We start from the raw sequence: 18,066 nt of genomic DNA, 5'->3' as shown, positions 1-18,066 counted from the left end.
CCATATGTCAGCAATTTGAGGGCATTGTGTACCTTGGCCTAAAACAGAGGCTTCATGATCGATGGAGGGGTGAAAATCTCCCAAGTCCCTGGCCCAGAACACAGGCAAGCACACGGAAATTGCTTTCAGCTGATAGCTTCATTTTGGTTGACATTTATCAAGTGAATTACCCCTGTTCCTTTTGAATGTTTACTACTGCTAGCGCCGCCCTTTAACGCACACGTGAGGGGGGGGGGCCCGACCGGTGAACGGGACAGCTCCGGCGTGTCCTTTGGCGATTCCCCACAAAAATATACAAGTCCAAATTAGCTCGGTAAACGTTTGATTTGACGCTCCGAGCCTCTAATCCACGTCTGGGGCGTTTTGGGGGAAAAGATCACCAGAGTCGCACACGTTGAGCTGAGATCTCACAACAAATTAAAATACTTTTGATCCAAAAGCTTCATTTAGCCAGCGGAAAAGGTGCTTTATTTTTCCTCAAGTGTATTTAAAGGAAATAACCCCAGTTCTCACATCGCTCTGCATCATATCTATATCTTTGATGTAAACGTCCATCTGCATCATTCATATTGTTTGAGAGAAGCTTAGGATCATAGTCCAAACAGTTTGACAAAGCCCTGCATTACATTGTACAGATTGTGTGATGGAGGGAGGCGACGGGCGCACGACGCCCCTCTGCTCCTTGTCCTCTGTGATTACAGCGCCGCTGCTGGAACTCTGAGGAGGCCAGACGACAGAGAAGCACTTCAGCGTAGACACAAACGTATCGATACCCCACACACACCACATCCCCCCCCCCCCCCCCTCTCTCTCCCTTTCCTTCTCTTCTCATCACCCTGGAGTGTAAAGAGTGTCTGAAGCCACCCTGAAGATCTCATCAAGCATCCAATCAAGGCGTGAATACAAAATGCGCTCTCCTCTTGCGATGCGATGATGGGGCTGCATCCAGAGCCCGTCCGGGGCCGCGATCTCTGCATATGCAAATTGAACTTAAGATTTACATAGACCCCGACGTTCGCGAGATTCCCTGACCCTTTCAGGGACGTAGTAGCAGGTTTGGGGGAAAGAATGTGTGCAGATTAGCCTATTAATATTTATAGCTGTAATTTGTGGAGCCGCGCGGCGTGAGGCCTAGTGCGTGCGCTGTAATGCAGACCATATTGGAGACTCATCCAGGTGGGCGCTCGTACGGCCTCTAACAGGGAAATGGGCGGCCATTTTCGGAGGAAGCTGGATATCCTAATAATCAGGTAAACTAATAGCGGGCGGTGAGAGTGTTTCCTTCCGGAGCTCTCGGCGTGTCAGTCATTCACCCTGTCTGGTCTGCGAGCCATTTTAATTCAGTGGAACGTGCGCTCCCCCCAACGGGAGGACCACACGGGCCCCTCTGGACGGCCTCTGGACCCACGAGGAGCACAGCAACCAGCCAAACACACACACACACACACCTTCTGCTTCTCCAATCCAACAAAGCGTTCCTCAGTCCAAAGTGGTTAAACTGTCATTTCAAATCGTCTGGACATCGTGATTACCGGCATGGGAGGAATTATATATTTAGCTTTATGTCCGTCGCCATTTCCTCCCCCAAGCCTGATCTGAAGTGACTGGCCAGTAGTGCCCTCCATGTTACTATCTCTGAGGAGTTTAAACCTTCCCCCAGGAGACAAGTGTAATCAACGGCTGCCAGCGGGAGGCCGGGGGGAGGCGGCGGGGGGGGATGAGAGCCGAGGGCTGGCTGCTGTTGGACCTGCACTGATTGGATGGCACAGAAATGACAATGGATCCAATTTACAAGCGCATGTGTCTAAATCCTGAGGAATAGACTCCAGACGAGGAGGAACGAGGGAGCGTTCGTGGTCCGTGATATCGGAGCGACGTCCTCGTGTGTGATCGCTAACGCAAGGCAGGAACTTGTCTCCTGCTGCAACAGGTGAAACCGCAAGAAGTGAAATCACCATAATTTTTATTCTTATTTTATAGTAAAAGTCATTTTATTCGTTTAATGTGTTTGATGCCAAGACTTGTAGAAATTGGCACCAGTTTAATTTGCAGACTAGCAGATTTTCTCTGAGGCTCAAAGTGATGCTTCAGAACTTGCATGTGCATGTTAAGCAAGAGGAAAACCGACAGATTAGTTTATTTTGCAGAAAAACGCGAATGTTGACCTAAATTCCTTCTACATTAATCTCCAAAAATAAACACTGTCCGCGGGTGAATCCATCCACGCCCGGCCTCCAAGATCTCATCCATTCTGACGAGACTCATTCATCCTCAGTGGTGTCACTGCTTGCTCATAAAAAAAAGGTGATCCTTAGGAAAGCAGATGAACACGGCCAACGCGCCGGACAGGAAGCCTGTTAATCTGCAACCCAATCCCAGCCGGGCACAGTGACACCCGGATCAGGTTTGGCTGAGCGAGGAGGGGAGGAAGGAAGTGAAGGACTCAGGAAACCGTGTTCAGAGCTTTCACCAATCATATCCATCACAGTGCACAGTCATGGAAGCGTGTGTGTGTGTGTGTGTGTGTGTGTGTGTGTGTGTGTGTGTGTGTGTGTGTGTGTGTGTGTGTGTGTGTGTGTGTGTGTGTCCATCCCTGTTTCACCAGTCGTATCCATCACACGGCTCTGTCTTCAGGCCTGGGCGAAGGAACCAGGGAGTCATTAGAGGGGTTGGGCTGCAGAGCTGCACTTTAACTAAACATCTTTTTCCATAAAATAAATGCTTCCAGGTTACCGCGGGTCTGGGAGAACCCGGGTCGCCTCGCTTCTGCTGCCACTCATCTGATCCCAATTACCAGAAAGTCTGGGTCCGGGCCAGCGACGAGCATGCGTGCAGGCCCGAGTCGTGTGATGGACTGCGGCGGGGACCGAGGACCACACAGCCCCAATGTGGCATGAGTTTGGCTTAAGTCAACACAGCGCTGCCACCTAGCATCATTACCCACCTTCACACCCCCCTCCCCCCCTCCCCCTCCTCCCCCAAGGCCCTGTGCAAGCCATGCTCTGTGGCTAAGAAAAATAACCTGCACTCTAATAAAGGTCATGCACAATGTCACATTTTCTCTGTTTGATTTCAGCTGAAGCTCCTAAGTGGCTCCGTGTGAGCGAGCACGTGTGGGTTCAGCGTTGGAGCTAATTATATTTTAGCGGGACAAGAGGTTTCAGTGGTAACTAAGCTGGCGCTTTATCTGGACCGGGCATCTGAGCGCGGAGCCGCCCCGCAGCACGTTCACCTCCGGGCGCAGAGACGCGTGTTTACAGTGCTCTGTGTTTACTGAGTGTCAGAAGGGATCAAGTGATGCTGCTGCAGACGCGCAGCCATTTTAAATGGACACGGCACCTTCCTCGACGTTTTCAGCATCGCCGACCTTCTGTGTCACCGACGCACTCTGTAAAGCCCTCATTCGCCGGCTTTGATGTCGGCCAGTGAGAGTTCAGCCTCCATCCGACACACGCTCGTGTTAAATGCATGAGGGGAAACCTGAGCTCGGAGGAGAGGAAGAGTCGATCACGCTGATGTATATGTGTTTGTCCGTGCGTGTGTTTTTGTGTGGATACAGTGTGCATTTACGTCCATATATTATTGAATAATTGCTTCCTGATGCTCCACTCTTCCCTAGAATATTAATTACCAAATGATGAAACCGCCCCTTTGGTCTGAGAGGTTGGAGGAGGAAATGGGGGTCGTGCATGTAGATTGTCCAACTCTTTTGTGTGTGTGTGTGTGTGTGTGTGTGTGTGTGTGTGTGTGTGTGTGTGTGTGTGTGTGTGTGTGCGTGTGCGTGTGCGTGTGCGTGTGCGTGTGTGTGTGTGGTAGTAATAGTTGAACGGAGGGACTGCACTATCTGAGCTTCAGGGGGAAACATTTCTCTCTTCTTGAATGGATTTGACAAAGCGCTTGCTGTAAAACCTTGTCTGGCGCTAAATTCATTATTAATAGTTCTTTCGTAGCTCCAAAGAAAATAGTGATCCAGCTGGAGAACAAACAAAGCTCCAGTGTTGTTCGTATGATGCTTTTTCAGGTGGGGCTCACGGTCGCAGACCAACCTGAAGGGACTGTTACAGTACATGCTCACTTCAATTAGCTGCTGTTGTTCTTACATTGATCCTTTTATCAGTTACTGACCAGCACCGGGTTCTGCTGGAGGCAGAAAAGGACATAAATCTAATCATTTTAAGGATAAGATAGAAAGTAAACGAGCTGTTGGTCATTTTAAAACGTGAACAACAACCAGACAAAAAAAAAGGAAGCGTAGTTCTTTCAGCATTAGCCAAAACCAAACACAGGGATTCCTGATGAGCCTGAGCCCACAGGAGAAGAACGATGGCACCATCTAGTGAAGCTCTGCTGCAGACGAGCAGCAAAGCCATTTAAACAGTGGAACAAGAGCTCATTCAGACGGACCAGTGAGGAGAACTGGGACCACAGCCTCGTCCTGCGTGGGCCGAGGCAGTCACGGGTCGGGTCCACTCGCACCAAATGTGGTCTCATTCTAATGACTTTGACTATTTCCTTACTGTGTGTTCCAGTTACTGTTGAGAAGCATCATAATCGTAAAGGTTAGTTTATTGTTTTATTGCTTTGTTTCAAATGTAAGTTGTTTCCTCAATCGGCTGCTGCTCAGAAATAGTTCTCGAACAACTTCCACCTCTGATATGACTAAAAATACTGCACTAGTGCAGTATTACCACTACCTACTGCAAACATCTGAGCTGTTTTATGTAGGTTAATGAATGAACATGTATAGTTGAACATTAATCTGCATGTGAACACACAATTAGTCTGGTGGAAAGTTTATTGCAGCTGCTCGGAAAACTATTATCAGCATTCAGGTTTTAGTGGTTGCTGATTGTATCGACTGTCTGTTTCTTTATTAGGACAAACCACTCAGGCAAAACCCTAAAATTCCCATTGTTGTACAAGCACATGATGCAACAACGAAATCAACAATCTGTCGGATAAGTCAAATCATAAGTCATAACTTCGGTCAATTTCAGTTACAGTTGGATTATGGAAAAATACCGAACGTGTTGAAATGCTGTAGTGTTCAGAATATAAAGATAGAGAAGTGGTTTCTGATGCAAGACTGGTTTGCTGACATTGAACCACAGCCTCTCAGTCGCAGACTTTGACCCTGGCGCGAAGCACCGCTCTGTTAAATCCCATTAGATGTGAGGGACTTTCTCCCGGCTTTGGGTCGAGTCCACTCGTCCCCGTCGAGGAAAAGGTGGGTCTGAATGATCACTGGAGCGTGTCTGTTCTGGAGGAAGTTCTCAAGGAGCCCCAGAGACGTGGGAGCAACATCTGCCTCATGTTAAGTCACGTCAGCTATGCTTTAATCTCCAACTCCATGATTCAGGTTTTACGTTTTATTCTGACGCGTTGGATGTCAACACTGCTCAACACGTCAATGAGCACTTGATTCATGGGAATAAAACCGACGTGCATATTAGCAGAGCTAAAGCCACACTGTGGGTTTGTAGCGTCTTCCTGTGTAATGACTAACACCAACAGAGGCTGCACGGCTGCAGCTTGCAGCGCCATGTCACCAGATCCCTGGAAGAACCGGGCGCGTTCTGGGCAGAACGTGTAAACACACGCTTCCTGTCCCATAATGCAAGAGCCTGAAAATGACTGGTGTGAGAGACGAGAAGTCGCTGATGTGTGACAGATCAGCGCGATGCGGGGCGAAACCAGTAGCGCATTCACAGAATGAAGATTAGCATTTTCGTTATCTAACGTTACTGGAAGCGTGACTGCAGCGTCTCTTGCCGGGAACGCTGCTAGAATCGTTTCCCTTTTCAGCTGCAGCCCCGCGTTAGCGAGTGACCCCCGCGGCGTCCTCTGCGTTTCTGCTGACGCACAACAGAAACGCTGGAACGCTGCAGCCGCGCTGGACTCCAGGTGTGACTGTGCTGCACCGGCAGCGACGTGACCAAACACAGGCGCTCATGTGTCGTAAAAATAGGTTTAATGGATCAAGACATTTTTTAAGCTTATAAAAATAGTGCAACAACAACAACAACAACAACAACGGAACACAAATGTTAATGTACAGTATGTTTGGTGTCTTCAGTATTTCGCTATCGGTGTGTGGAGCTTCAGCACCCGCGCCGTCCTCGAGGCCTCCGTCAGAAGCCTGACGTCCTCTGAGGTCGTGACCAGGACCCTGCAGCCGCCTCGTTCGCCCAGGAGCCTCTTCAGAGACTCGTCAAACCGCGCGCTTCCTTCTCTGTAGCCGTCCAACAGCAGCAGCGTCTCCCCGCACCGGCTCAACATAGTCCTCAGCTCATCCTCTGTCGATAAATGCTCCTTGAGGCCAAGTCGAGCCATTAGTTCTTGACACAAGTCGCCCTCGGCGGCGCTGCAGTCCAGATACAAGAGCAGCTGCAGAGCGCGGAGCTGGAGGAGGGGGGGCGGGGCGCGTGGGACCCCCAGGGCCCAGGACCGGACCAGGAAGTGGGCCACGCCGGTCTTCCCGCTCCCCGGGGGTCCCTCCAGAACTACGGCCTCTCCAGCGTCTGGGATCAAAGCCTGGAGCTCTGCAGGCCGGTCGTCCCTGCAAAACACCAGCCGCCGCTGTCACCGCGCCCCTCTCTGCGTTTACAGTAAAAGCCTGGTTCGAGAACGGGCTTTTCGTGACTCACTCGGTCCGCAGCCGCTGATGAAGCTGCTCCACGTCAGCCGCGCACTGGAAATCGCAGTAGCGCTCGTTCAGGAACACCCTCAGATTTTCCTTCCTGTAATCTGCAGACATCAGCATCAACGGTGAGCTGGGTTCTTTCGCTTTCTCTTTGCCAGTAGCAACAGTTTGAATGTTCAGCAAAGACACATAAACGATGTTCAATAATGTGGAGACAATTGGTCCACAAAGGGAGTGATGAACAGAACCACCTCCAATTGAACATCAGTAAAACCAAGGAGCTGGTGATGGACAGCTCCATGTTCTATGAGGTGTGGTCTGCTATGATAAAACTTTAGCTACTGTATTAATTGGATGTGAGTGTGTGTAGATGTGTTAACATTCCTATTTTTAATCTCCCTTCCTTCTTGTGTGACAGCAGTCAGTGTGTGCAGGATAACTTCCCTCTGGGATTAATAAGGTTTTTGGAATCTTCCCTAAATAAACAGCACCAGTCACTCACCTTCACTGAATGTCGTTCTCTCTTCCTCATTTTCTTTATTAATTTGTAGACCTGATGAAAAGGAAAACACAGTTGGAGAGAGTCTCAGCAACAAACTCAGCTTCGATGCATTTGACTAAACCATCACGTTACAAACCACTAGAAAGACTATCGAAATGTCTCAGCATCTATTTTTGGATGCTACAGTAAAAAAGGGCAGTTTCACATTCTTGCAGTGGAAGACGATGCAGCACAGACAGAAATCCAATGAATGGGTGCCACTAATAGTGAAATCAAGCACCCTGTCACCAGTGAAGATGAAACTAAGAGTGGGTTAAACCGCTGCGGGTCTGTTTCATCTCTGGAACGAATGCATCATCTGAGCTCTGACTAAAGTCGGGAACAGCTTCAGTTCAAACTGCAGCCATTTGGAGCTTCTGCTTTGAGTGGAACCAAGGGGAGCACGAGTGAGCCCAGAGCTTCTCACAGAGAACGGACGGCGTTGAACACAAACACTCACAGGCGGCAGCGGCGCCCGCTCTGACGCGAGGCTCCACCAGAAGGTTCCCTTTGCTGAGGGTGCGAAACCCTGTGGAAAAGAGCAGAGGACGTGTCTAATCTGGAAATCTGGACAAATGTCTGTGAATGCGTCTGCTGCCATTTGCTCCTCTTCTACACAATACTTACAGGAGATAAGATGAATAAATGCGTAACGATATGATTGTTAAGGGGAATTATTCGCTCATGTGCTAAACAGAGAAATCACCCACGCGTTTACGAATAACCTCAAATTCCCCCGCCGCCGAGGCCAAACTGGGTGTTTCCAACACTGACTTTGATGAATTTCAAAAAAAACAACAAAAAAACGCAAAGTCACGCTCAGCAGGTCGAGTCACGCGCTCATAAAACTCCCTCGGTAACAAGCAGCGGCCGGCCACGGAGCCGCTACCTGTCCACGCGGAGCGCTTCCTCTTTTGCTGTGCGCGTGCGCGTGCGACAGGCAACAGCTGATGCTGATTAAGGACTCCGCTTCGCGCGAAGTGAAACCAGAGGCCGCGCGTCGGCGCCGGTCACCGGATGGAGTTCGGTTTCTCCGTCCAAGTCACCGGAGTTTCCTGGGCCGTTTCCACGCATGCGGCGGCACGAGGAAACACGGACGCGCAGTGACTCACCTGGCCCGCTATCAGACGCTTACCGTAATTCCTCAAAATATCCCATAATAACGCCCCATGTTCTGGCTCGGGACCGTGTATGCGCTCGTGCAGTGTGGCGCATGCTCTGTACGTGACGTCACAGAGGCAGGCGTTACCTTTCCTCCGCCGCCGATACAGCAGCAGCGCTGCGATGACGATGCCCAGAACGACCCCCACGCTCAGCAACACGATGACGGCGTCGTGTCTCTTCTGTGCAGCGGGTAAATCACCTGTGGAGCGAGTGGGGAGCTCGTTAAAATCACCCTAGGGGTCCACAAACAGCGTCGTTATCAGCTTGTTTATCTGTTTGGGGAAATAACCAAATAAACCAGCGATATCACAAAGCCAACTTCCTCTTCCTGCCTCAGAACTGAAAAATGTTCTATTTTAATGACTCAGCTGTGGAACCGTTCAGCTGTGGAGCCAGTTCTGCGTCTTTTACTTTTCTTTTATATGCTGTGTCTAACATACTTTTCTTTCATTTTGCCTCATCGCAGCTGAATCGTCTGACACACAAAGCTGCAGGAAGTCGTTTATCATTTCAGCAAAGTTCCTCGGACCGCGTGAAAAAAGGTCACAGTTCTGCGCGTGCAAGCGAAAACCCTTCGCAGATCACAAACACGCGCACACAAACAAAGCCCACGCTTCCACGCATGACTGAGCCTCATGCAATAAAAACACTCCTACACAGCGCCCTGTGAGCAGGTACCGTGGGCTGGTTCTGTCTGACGTGGGCCTCTATCACTGAATCAAGCCTCACCTGGAATGTGGAAGGTCGCAGAGGCGCCGTCGGCCGTGAAGCCACACGTGTAGTTCCTCTCCTCCGTGGAGTTGACCCAGATCTGACTGCTGACTCTGAACAGACCCTGGGGCGTCTCCACGGCCGTCGTGTTGGCGCCGAGGGCCCGGCGCCGCCCGTCCCGCCACGACACCGCGGTTCTGGGGTGGCCCTCGGCCTGACAGCGCAGCAGCGCGCGGTCCCCGCGGGCTGCCCGCTCCACGCTGCGGGTCACGGCGCCGTAGGGCGCTGGGGGGGCGGCGGGACCAGGCGTCAGAACAAACCCAAACGGGGAGAATCTGGAGGACATTTCTGAGCGCTTCTCGAGGCGCTGCTCTTAGTTTCACTTGCAGAGTGACTCATTGAGTAACTGACCAGCTATTGAGCAAGGCGGTTCCGAGAAGCGGGTCTCTGCAGGCGAAACTAATGTGAAAAGCTCCAACTGTCATTACCTGTAACAGACAGCGTCATCGTCTTATAGTCCGCGCCTTCTTTGGTCTGCACCCGACACTGATAGGTCCCAGAGTCATTGATCCTGAGGCTGGAGATCTGCAAACAGCAAAGAGGGAGTCACAAGCTGCGACGCGAGCGGCTCAACGCTGGGAGCGCGTCCTGGACCCTTGTACGTGAGCCAGGAACTTTCAGCAAGTCCTATTCACCACTATTTAGCAGGGGTGGGACTGTTAAACCCGTTCCAGTAACCCCCGAGGAGCGAGTCTACGCCGCTCCAGCGTCTGGCGTGTGCGCGTGCGCGAGGAGCAGCCACCTGTAGCTTGGCCCATCCGTCCCGCAGCTCGGCCGCGAGGAGCCTCGCTCGGCCGGGCCCCTCCCCCGCGCCGCCGGGCCCCGGCTGCTGGCCCCGCTGGTACTGGTGGACCTCGCGGACCGGGCTGACGCTGATCAGGTGCCAGGTGACCCTCAGCTCCGAGTCCTCGGCCGCCGCTTTCGGCTGAAACCTGCAGCCCATCACCACATCGCCTCCGAACTGGGAGTTGTACGCGGTCCTCTCTGCCTCGACGGTGAACAGAACTGCAGGGAAGTGAGGGAGTCAAGTCGAGACTGGGGCGTAGCTGGAAATGAAGCTGATTTCACATGGATTCGTTGAATCTACCTGATAGAGACGGCTGAAGCAGGACTTGAAAAACTACAAGAAGGGTCCAGTCCATTTAGACCTAAGATAAAAACAAATCGGATGCTTTGTCATTGCAGCCTCCGTGAGTCATTTTATTGTGAAAGTCCAGATGTGAATAATAAAGCCACAGAAGTGGATCTATTCTTCAGAACTCTGAAACAAATGACCCTCAGAAAAACAACCCGGGACATCACGTCTTCATGATGAAACCATGACTCCTCCATCGCATCACTTGACTCCACATCACATTACTTCTCTTCCCATTTCTTTGTGGGACGCAAAGACAAAGGCTCGAGCATGAAGCCACTGCCACAAATCACACTTTAAATATATAGTTCTGCAAAACATCCTATTACATTAACACTAGCTTTGCCAGTCAGTCAGCTGATTGTCTCACAATCAGCATGATGGAGTCAAATTACACAAATCTTGTCATTAAGCAGCTTTACTTCAGCGCTGTTTACTTAATTAAGTTTAGTAAATTAAGAGTTTAAAAATAAAAAATCTGAAACACACCTAATTTAAATGAGCCATTAGATAATAGTAATAATCTGTTTCTTGCCAGTCCTGTGTGTTGTCTTACCTGCACAACAGCTCCGTGTGTTTTGATGAGGTTCCTTCTTCCTTCTGCTGAGTCCGTCCGCGTTTTTATAGTCGCTGACTTGGTTCCTCCCTGGGAAACCACTCACTCCCACGACCACACTCTCTTATGGTGAAGGGCTCACTTCGGAGGCGAGCGGTGCGTGTTCCCCGCGGTTAAGTTACCCAATAGTGGGTTTAATTGTAAACAGATGACGGTGATGACGGAAGTTGCGCTCTTACTGTAAGGAAAGCGGTCGCGCGCTCTTTTCCGTCGTTTACTCGTTACTGGAGGCTGTAATAAAAACCTCCAGAGCCTCAGAGGTGACTGCGATGCTTCACTTTCACGCGTTGGGGGGAGGCGCGTGTCAGACGTGGGGACGTTCCTTTAGTCACCATTTACTGCGCATCGCAGATGATACAGAGAACTCTGGGCGACGGCTGAAAACGTTTTCCCTCCGCCGCTTTCTGTCGCTGCGTGTGATCGGTTTCCTGTCACTGATGTCTGCGCGACTTCTCGAGTGTGACGTCCCGTGCACACTGCGGTTTCTGCTGATCGGTGACGTCATCAGAAGGTCACGTCACAGCAGTTTGGGGACCGCTGTCTGAGGTGACAACACATATTACATGTGTAAATCACACAGCATCATAAAAAGACTGCAAATACAGAACTCAAAGCTGCATGTGGAGCCTAGATAATCATTTCATGTGATTAATACCTGTTTAATACCTGGTGGATGGATCCTAGTGCTATGAGGATCCATCCATCCAAGGCTCCGGGTGTTGGAGCCCATTAGATGTGTTACTGTTACTGTTACAGTATCAGTGTTTGCAGGGCAGATTGTGTTGACTCAGAAGCTGTCGCGACCCGTCTCTCGGCTCCCTTTTGCAGGTGTACTTGTGAACATGGAACAACAACGTGCTCAGGTTCAGGTACTTGGCATTTGGGAACAATGGAAATTTTAAACAGCAAATTAGAAGCTGGAAGGAAGCAGCCGAGTGGATTTCCCATTTACAAGAGACAATAACTCAGCGACTGGTTCCCAAGTTCGGTCCCATTATTTGTGACTGGACCAAAGCTTTGTGGGTTTTCCACCAGTTCACTGACAGTCTGTCGCAGTGATTTGTTTACATATTCCGTTCATGTCTATCATTGCTGGTTGTGACTGTGGAGTTTATTCTTGCCAAACCTGTCGGTCAAGATTTATTCCCGCGCATTTTCTGGAAGTTTTTTGGAAAATCTGAAAGCCGATGGGCCTCATTGCCCGTGTCACTCAGAGGTAAAACAAACCTGCCACTGCAGGAAAAGGTGGGGCGGTAAAATAGGTTTCATGAGCTTTTTGTGAAAAGTCCAACCTCGGCAAAGGTTGAGAGTTTTGCACGTACTACCACAGATGTGTAGTGAGTCACGCTGCTGCTGAATCCTTTTTTTTAAACTAATTTTGCATTAAAAAAACTGAAGAAAAGCATGAATGCACAAGACATTACATAGTTATATACAGAGATATTATATAGTTGTGGCTTGGATTGGTCGAAGGTCATTTTATACAGAAGAGACAGTACTTCTTATGTGTCTTCTTTTGCCGGCTTGGTTTGATTTGGCTCAGTGAATATATCACATAACACAGGTGCATTTTCACTTTCACTGATAAAGTAGAACTTAAAAAAAAACTGGCTCAAGATGTGAACTCTCCCATGAAGCTGCTGTTGCATCTCATCTACTACAGATCCCACTACAAAAACTACAATGGCTTTATTTTTATTTCCTATAGATACATGTACATGCTAAGTGAATACCACACTTTCTTGTGAATGTTGATGTTATTATTATTTCACGTAAACCCTTGAGAAGGTTTTCAGTGGGGTTTTTGAGGTTTGTGGTTGACAGTTGTTATCAGAGCCTAAATTCTTAATGAATTAAATATTTCACTTATCGTATTTCCAATAGTGTTTTAGTTAGCAGTGCACAGTGTGTGCATCCACTGTGACCACCAGAGGGAGACATTTCGCCACTAACTACAACCACTTACAATGACACTGCGCCTCTAAACCTCACTTTTTTAACACAAAACACTGCTTTTTTTATCTGGTAAAAAATCTGACCTTATTTGAGTCTTGAGTGTGACTTGAAACCACGATCGCTCTTTTCTGTAACACTCCTTTATTCTGATGGCGCTTAACACTGTCTTATTTTGAAGGTCCAACCGGACGTAGAGTGCTCCTTTGTTTCCGTTGGTTGCAGCTCCAGGAAGAAGGAAGTTTGTGGTTTAAGGCGGCGCACACGTTTGTTTTGATTAATACTTGTCCTTGAACCCTCCTTAGTCCTTGATTAGTGTGGTTAGAATCCAAATATTATTTAGCGAGTCATCTTCAGATTGTATTAGGTATGTGCATGTTTAGCTTTGAGTTAAAAAAGCTTATAGTCGAGGTTGCGAGCTCGAAGCTGAATAATGAATGAAGCTACATTGATTCAGTAACATTAGCACCTGTCGTTAGCCATGAGCACAGAACCGTGTCTAATGTTTGGGACAAGAAATGCTAATGATCTACAGTAACATATGAGGCAGGCTGTGTGTGCTTGACGTTTACTGGTTGTCTGTGCGCGTCTGCAGTGACATCATGGGGTTTCTACTGTCCAAGTCCATTGACGCGAACCTCGCCAAGCAGCAGGAGTTCATGCTCCACAACTCACGTCTGCAGGTGAGCCCACTGCTCGCCGCGTGTTTTTGCACGTTATTTATTGCACCTGCAGCTGTTTTGCTGTCATGTAACATCTGCCGTGCTTCCAACAGGTCCAGTTATAGATCCAGTTGCCTCTCTGTTTAGGAAACAGCACTAATCTACTAAAGTACAGTAGTAACCGATACCGAACCGAGTCCTGCTTTTCCATCAGGTCCAGGAAACAGAACGTGGCCATCAGTTTTAGCATCACAGGGATTATGTCTGCGTTTGTGCCTTCACAGCCTCTTGAATCAATACCACAGCCGGGAAACCCAGCCTTAGCATGGAATCCCAGCGTTTCCATTAAGAACACGGCTTTTATTGCTCTCATTAGTTTTTGTTTTTTCATTTAAACCAAGATTGTTTTTTTTTCTTTCTGCTTTTTGGGGCCAATTTGTGGTGATTTATTTATGCCTGCGAGACGCTGGGCAGCAGGTGGGATGTGTGGCTGTCATAAACCCAATGACATTATCCTACTTACACCCAAAAGCTTTGTTGTGTGGTCCGCCCTACGAATTCCTTCCTCTCGTAGCTGTAAACGTGGCAGATCATGACTAATGGTGTTCAGTGACAGCAGCGCTACAGCAATTGAGTTTCAGTTTGTCCCCATTTGAGTCGTGACAGTGACTCACAGGTGAATATTACATACATGTTGAAACATTGCTGTAGTGGATCGCATTGTTTGATTTACTCTATTCAGATAGCTTTATGTGTTTTTTGTTCACACACTTGGATACAAATGAGCTTATTTTGTAATGTTGTTTAATACTTCTACCCTTTAGGGTTCTTTAGGTCAGAAGTTATGTTTGTAATATAATATATCTAATATATGTTATATTCCCCTTTTTCATCTTCAGCAATAATAAAATTGTGCTTTGACATCATCAGATTTAATGAGTAAGATCAAACCCAGCAATTTCAGAATATATGAACGAAGCATTGTTGTTGCCTCCCCCTGCATTAGGATGTCAAAGATGATTGCTTTGCAGTCACAGTTAATTGATCCTTGCCACACACTCTCACAAGCGGATGTTTAAGTCAACGTTGCTGGATATTGTGGTCCAATTTAAACATCTCTTTTGTGGATACAAAATCACTTGTATGAATCAGGTATTGAATGTAAATTGAAGGTCTTACACAATGTAAAGATTTGTTTTTGTCTATCTCATTTTTTAAAATATATTTGCTCATTATAGTGTTCATTTTTAATTGGAGGCGATTGAAGAGTGATGATGATGGTGTTGGTGATGATGCAGATGATGATGCAGCTTTGTGATTCACGCTTATCAGTTTTCCAGGTATCGTCCTGCTCGGCTTGCAGCCTTTAAAAAATGTCAGTGAATTTTTCCGCTTCCCTCTCACTTTGACACCTTTGGAGTGGACCCGTTGTGGCTCATTTCTTTCTTTCACTTTTTTTATTGTTTATTTGAGTCACTGTCTCACAGCCCTTGTGTCACCCTTCGCTGCTCGTCCAAACCTGCCTCCACAGCTGCTGGTCACGTCTTGTCGTGTCTACTTGTAAAGTGCTCACACAGGTAGCGGTCACTCAGGGTTACAGTATCACTCAACTCTTAATAGTCAACCCGTGGAAATGAGTGTATGAAAGTATAATTAAATCACAGTAGCCTTATTAGGTGTAAGGTGATTTTGGAAGTGCTCACATTAAAATGAATCATTTTGGAATTTTCTTCTTCTTACGCATGTTTTGTAAGTTCTACAAAGGACTACATTGAATAATGCTAAATTAATCTTTTATATTTATAGGTGATGATCGTAAGTGATTGATCGTAAGTCACTAAGGAAATATCCACCCCCTTTGCTGTGTAGGCAGTTTTTGTTCTTCTTCCCACAAAGACGGTTTCTGTCCCTTTTAAACTACTGCTCTGTTCACTGACTTAATGAAAAGAAGTTTAAATTACTTAAGGGGATGAACTAATATCAGTGATAGGAACTGGGTAGTTTCCAGTTAGTCTCTATTAAATTCACACGCACGCTATCGCTTGTCTATTTCCTGTTTTATGAACCTAATGAAAGAAGAAATGACTTCATAATAGGTGACGTTTCTTTAACTGTGGCATCAGAATCGTACACTATTGTTGCTCATAATAAGAATCCAGTCTGCGTGAATTTCCCCTTAATGTGTACAGAAATGGGATTTCAGGAACATCAACCTGCTGTTGAAACTTCATCTAGTTTAATTAAGCACATATTTATCTCCACACTAACTCAAACACTGGCCCAGTGCTTTCCAGTATTTGAAACATTTCTCTAGGTTGAAACTTTCAGCCCGAAAGTCGAAACCTTCAGCCCTGTGACCTTAAAGAGAATTTGAACCTTGCACTTCCTCTGAGAGGGAAATAGTTGCCTCCACAGTGTTTTCCAGAGGGCATCAGGTTTTATGATGAATGACAAGCTCAAAATGTACAGAGGAAGGTGTTCACAGAAACTCGTGCCCGAGTTCAAAGGTCATGGCCAGAATATGTGAATAAATTATCGCTGTACTCATATTCTGGACAGATATTAAGTTGCAAAAGCCAAATTTAAACATTACCTGAGGATGGAGTCCATCACTGAGGACTTTAGCCCTAGGATGCATTCTAGACGACAACAATCAGATCATTTGTTTCTATTCATAGTCTCCACCTTTTTAATTTCATTCACTTTAATTCCACTGCCACATTAATATTCACAGTTGTTGGGAATATGTGCAGACAGTCATAAATCACACGGCTGCTTCTCCAGCATGTTGTAATTTATGTCATTCACCTACGTCATCGGCTCTTTGGCCGAGCGAATTAAGGTCACTTTCCTGTTGAAATGGAAATAAAAGCTCATCTTTGACACGTTCACTTTTGAAAATAAAGGCCATTTGAATAAAAATGTCACTTAGTCTGTTCAATAGCAGTCGTTCTGCAGGAAGCGTGCGTTTGTGTGAGCGTTGTCGTGAGCACACAAATCAGCCTCTCTCTCCCTCTCTCTCTCTCTCTCTCTCTCTCTCTCTCTCTCTCCTTTGACCCTGTCTTTGTCTCTCTGCTTTAATATCCAGTTCAACCACATTTACTCTGAAGCTGAGTGAATGAACCATTATTTAGTCTAATGACATTGTCTGTGTCTCTTCCTGTGTCCAGATGGAGCGACAGATCCTGATGCAGAATCAGATGCGGGAGCGGCAAATGGCCATGCAGATCGCCTGGTCCAGAGAGTTCCTCAAATATTATGGCACGTTTTTCACACTAGCCACGCTGGGCCTCACCGTGGGGTGAGTTCTGTACGGTGTGGAGCGCAGAGGTGTTTTGTTTTAGACTGGCCGCGTTCCAACACACATGAAGTGACAAAGGGACGGGTCCTGAGTTGACCTCAGTCAACAGCTACAACGTGTGATCATCAGTGAACTGAGTCTTCGCAGATTCCGTTTTAAAAGGATCACACTTCGCGGTCCAGTGGTCTGTGCTGGTGCAGCTCTGCCGTGTACTGTAACTAGCGATCACAGTAGTGTCTGGATGTGAACCGTGTGACCCTCAGCAGCTACTGAGTACAGCAACAGCCACAATATTATATTTAAAGATAATCCATTAGTCAGATTCCCTGAATAATTCTCAAAGCATATTGCTGTGTACAACCAGACTAAATGAAGATGTTCTGTGCTTTTGTTTAGTGCTGTTAAAAGGAGGAAACCAGCCCTGTTTGCTCCCGTCATTCCACTCGGCTTCATATTCGCGTACCAGATGGACAGCGCTTATGGGACACTTATTCATCGAATAAGAGGTAAAACCACACACCCAGTAATATTAAGCCTCAATAAAATCATATCAATGTTTTAGTGAGTGTGTTTAAAAGAAAAAAAATTCAAACATAGTGAGTTTCAGATTACAGTGTTCTTACACACTCTTTGTTCTTCCTTCAGGTGAGGCGGAGACGATCCTGGTGTCCGAACAGGACCGCCTGGAGTTGCCTCACGGGACGCCAACCTTTGAAAGCATCGAAAAGGCTCGTCGTGCTAAAAGCAGCCTCTCGTCCTTGTTGGAGAAATGACAAGTTAGTTATTTGAGACAAAAATCTCCAAACCGTCCAGTTGATGCTCACCTCTGCTTCATTATGGATTAAACTGTCCAATAGCACATTTGTAAGGTAATGGTTTGCACTAATTGTGGTGGATCAAGATTGAATTAATTGCAGTATAATTGAAAACATAATTATTATCCCCACTAGAGGGCAGAAAGACACAAAGGAGTAAATAAACATTTAATTTATCAGGGTCTGTTTAAACCAACCAGGTACCAAAGCAAATAAACCTATTTATTGGGGCTAAAGTTTCTTAACTCCACCAACAGTTGTCTGAACAGAGAAAACCTTGGTCGTCTTAGGAGAATCAAGGTCCTCTCCCAAGGTTGAACTTGAACTTTATATCAAATCTCTTAGCATTGGTGCGCTACCTAGTACTACATGACTGTACAGTAAAACAAACTGTGCTTTAAGAATTACATTTACATCTTTGTAAATTAAAATAGTAAACTCTCTCTCTGGTCATTTTTTGGTTTC

The 18,066-nt window shown here is 47.2% G+C and overlaps 2 protein-coding genes across 8 annotated transcripts; one reads left to right on the top strand and one right to left on the bottom strand.

Moving 5' to 3' along the window:
- Positions 1 to 5,954: 5,954 nt before the first annotated feature.
- On the bottom strand, positions 5,955 to 11,280 carry si:ch211-241b2.5 (programmed cell death 1 ligand 1). Of its 2 annotated transcripts, XM_029168984.3 has the most exons (10): positions 10,811 to 11,278; positions 10,207 to 10,267; positions 9,862 to 10,124; positions 9,548 to 9,644; positions 9,078 to 9,344; positions 8,434 to 8,547; positions 7,645 to 7,713; positions 7,146 to 7,196; positions 6,648 to 6,747; positions 5,955 to 6,559 (listed from the first exon to the last, which is right to left on the bottom strand). In XM_029168984.3, the coding sequence occupies exons 2-10, from the start codon at positions 10,259 to 10,261 to the stop codon at positions 6,073 to 6,075; spliced, it is 1,503 nt and encodes a 500-aa protein (XP_029024817.1). In that variant the 5' UTR covers positions 10,262 to 10,267; positions 10,811 to 11,278; the 3' UTR covers positions 5,955 to 6,072. The 2 variants fall into 2 exon arrangements, with proteins under 2 accessions (XP_029024817.1, XP_055369417.1); XM_055513442.1 differs by lacking the exon at positions 7,645 to 7,713 and having other exon boundaries at positions 10,811 to 11,280.
- On the top strand, positions 7,804 to 18,044 carry plgrkt (plasminogen receptor, C-terminal lysine transmembrane protein). 6 transcript variants are annotated; one of them, XM_029169061.3, is made up of 5 exons: positions 7,813 to 8,320; positions 13,419 to 13,506; positions 16,656 to 16,786; positions 17,183 to 17,292; positions 17,432 to 18,044. In XM_029169061.3, exons 2-5 carry the CDS (start codon positions 13,426 to 13,428, stop codon positions 17,557 to 17,559), a joined length of 450 nt encoding a protein of 149 aa, XP_029024894.1. In that variant the 5' UTR covers positions 7,813 to 8,320; positions 13,419 to 13,425; the 3' UTR covers positions 17,560 to 18,044. The 6 variants fall into 6 exon arrangements, with proteins under 6 accessions (XP_055369426.1, XP_029024892.1, XP_029024894.1 ...); XM_029169060.3 differs by lacking the exon at positions 7,813 to 8,320 and adding an exon at positions 13,031 to 13,190; XM_029169062.3 differs by lacking the exon at positions 7,813 to 8,320 and adding an exon at positions 13,066 to 13,089.
- The last annotated feature ends 22 nt before the right edge of the window (positions 18,045 to 18,066 follow it).

The sequence above is a fragment of the Betta splendens genome, chromosome 12, assembly GCF_900634795.4.
Source record: "Betta splendens chromosome 12, fBetSpl5.4, whole genome shotgun sequence".
In the NCBI taxonomy this organism is placed as follows: Eukaryota; Metazoa; Chordata; class Actinopteri; order Anabantiformes; family Osphronemidae; genus Betta; species Betta splendens.
This window is presented reverse-complemented; position numbering and strand designations above follow the sequence as displayed.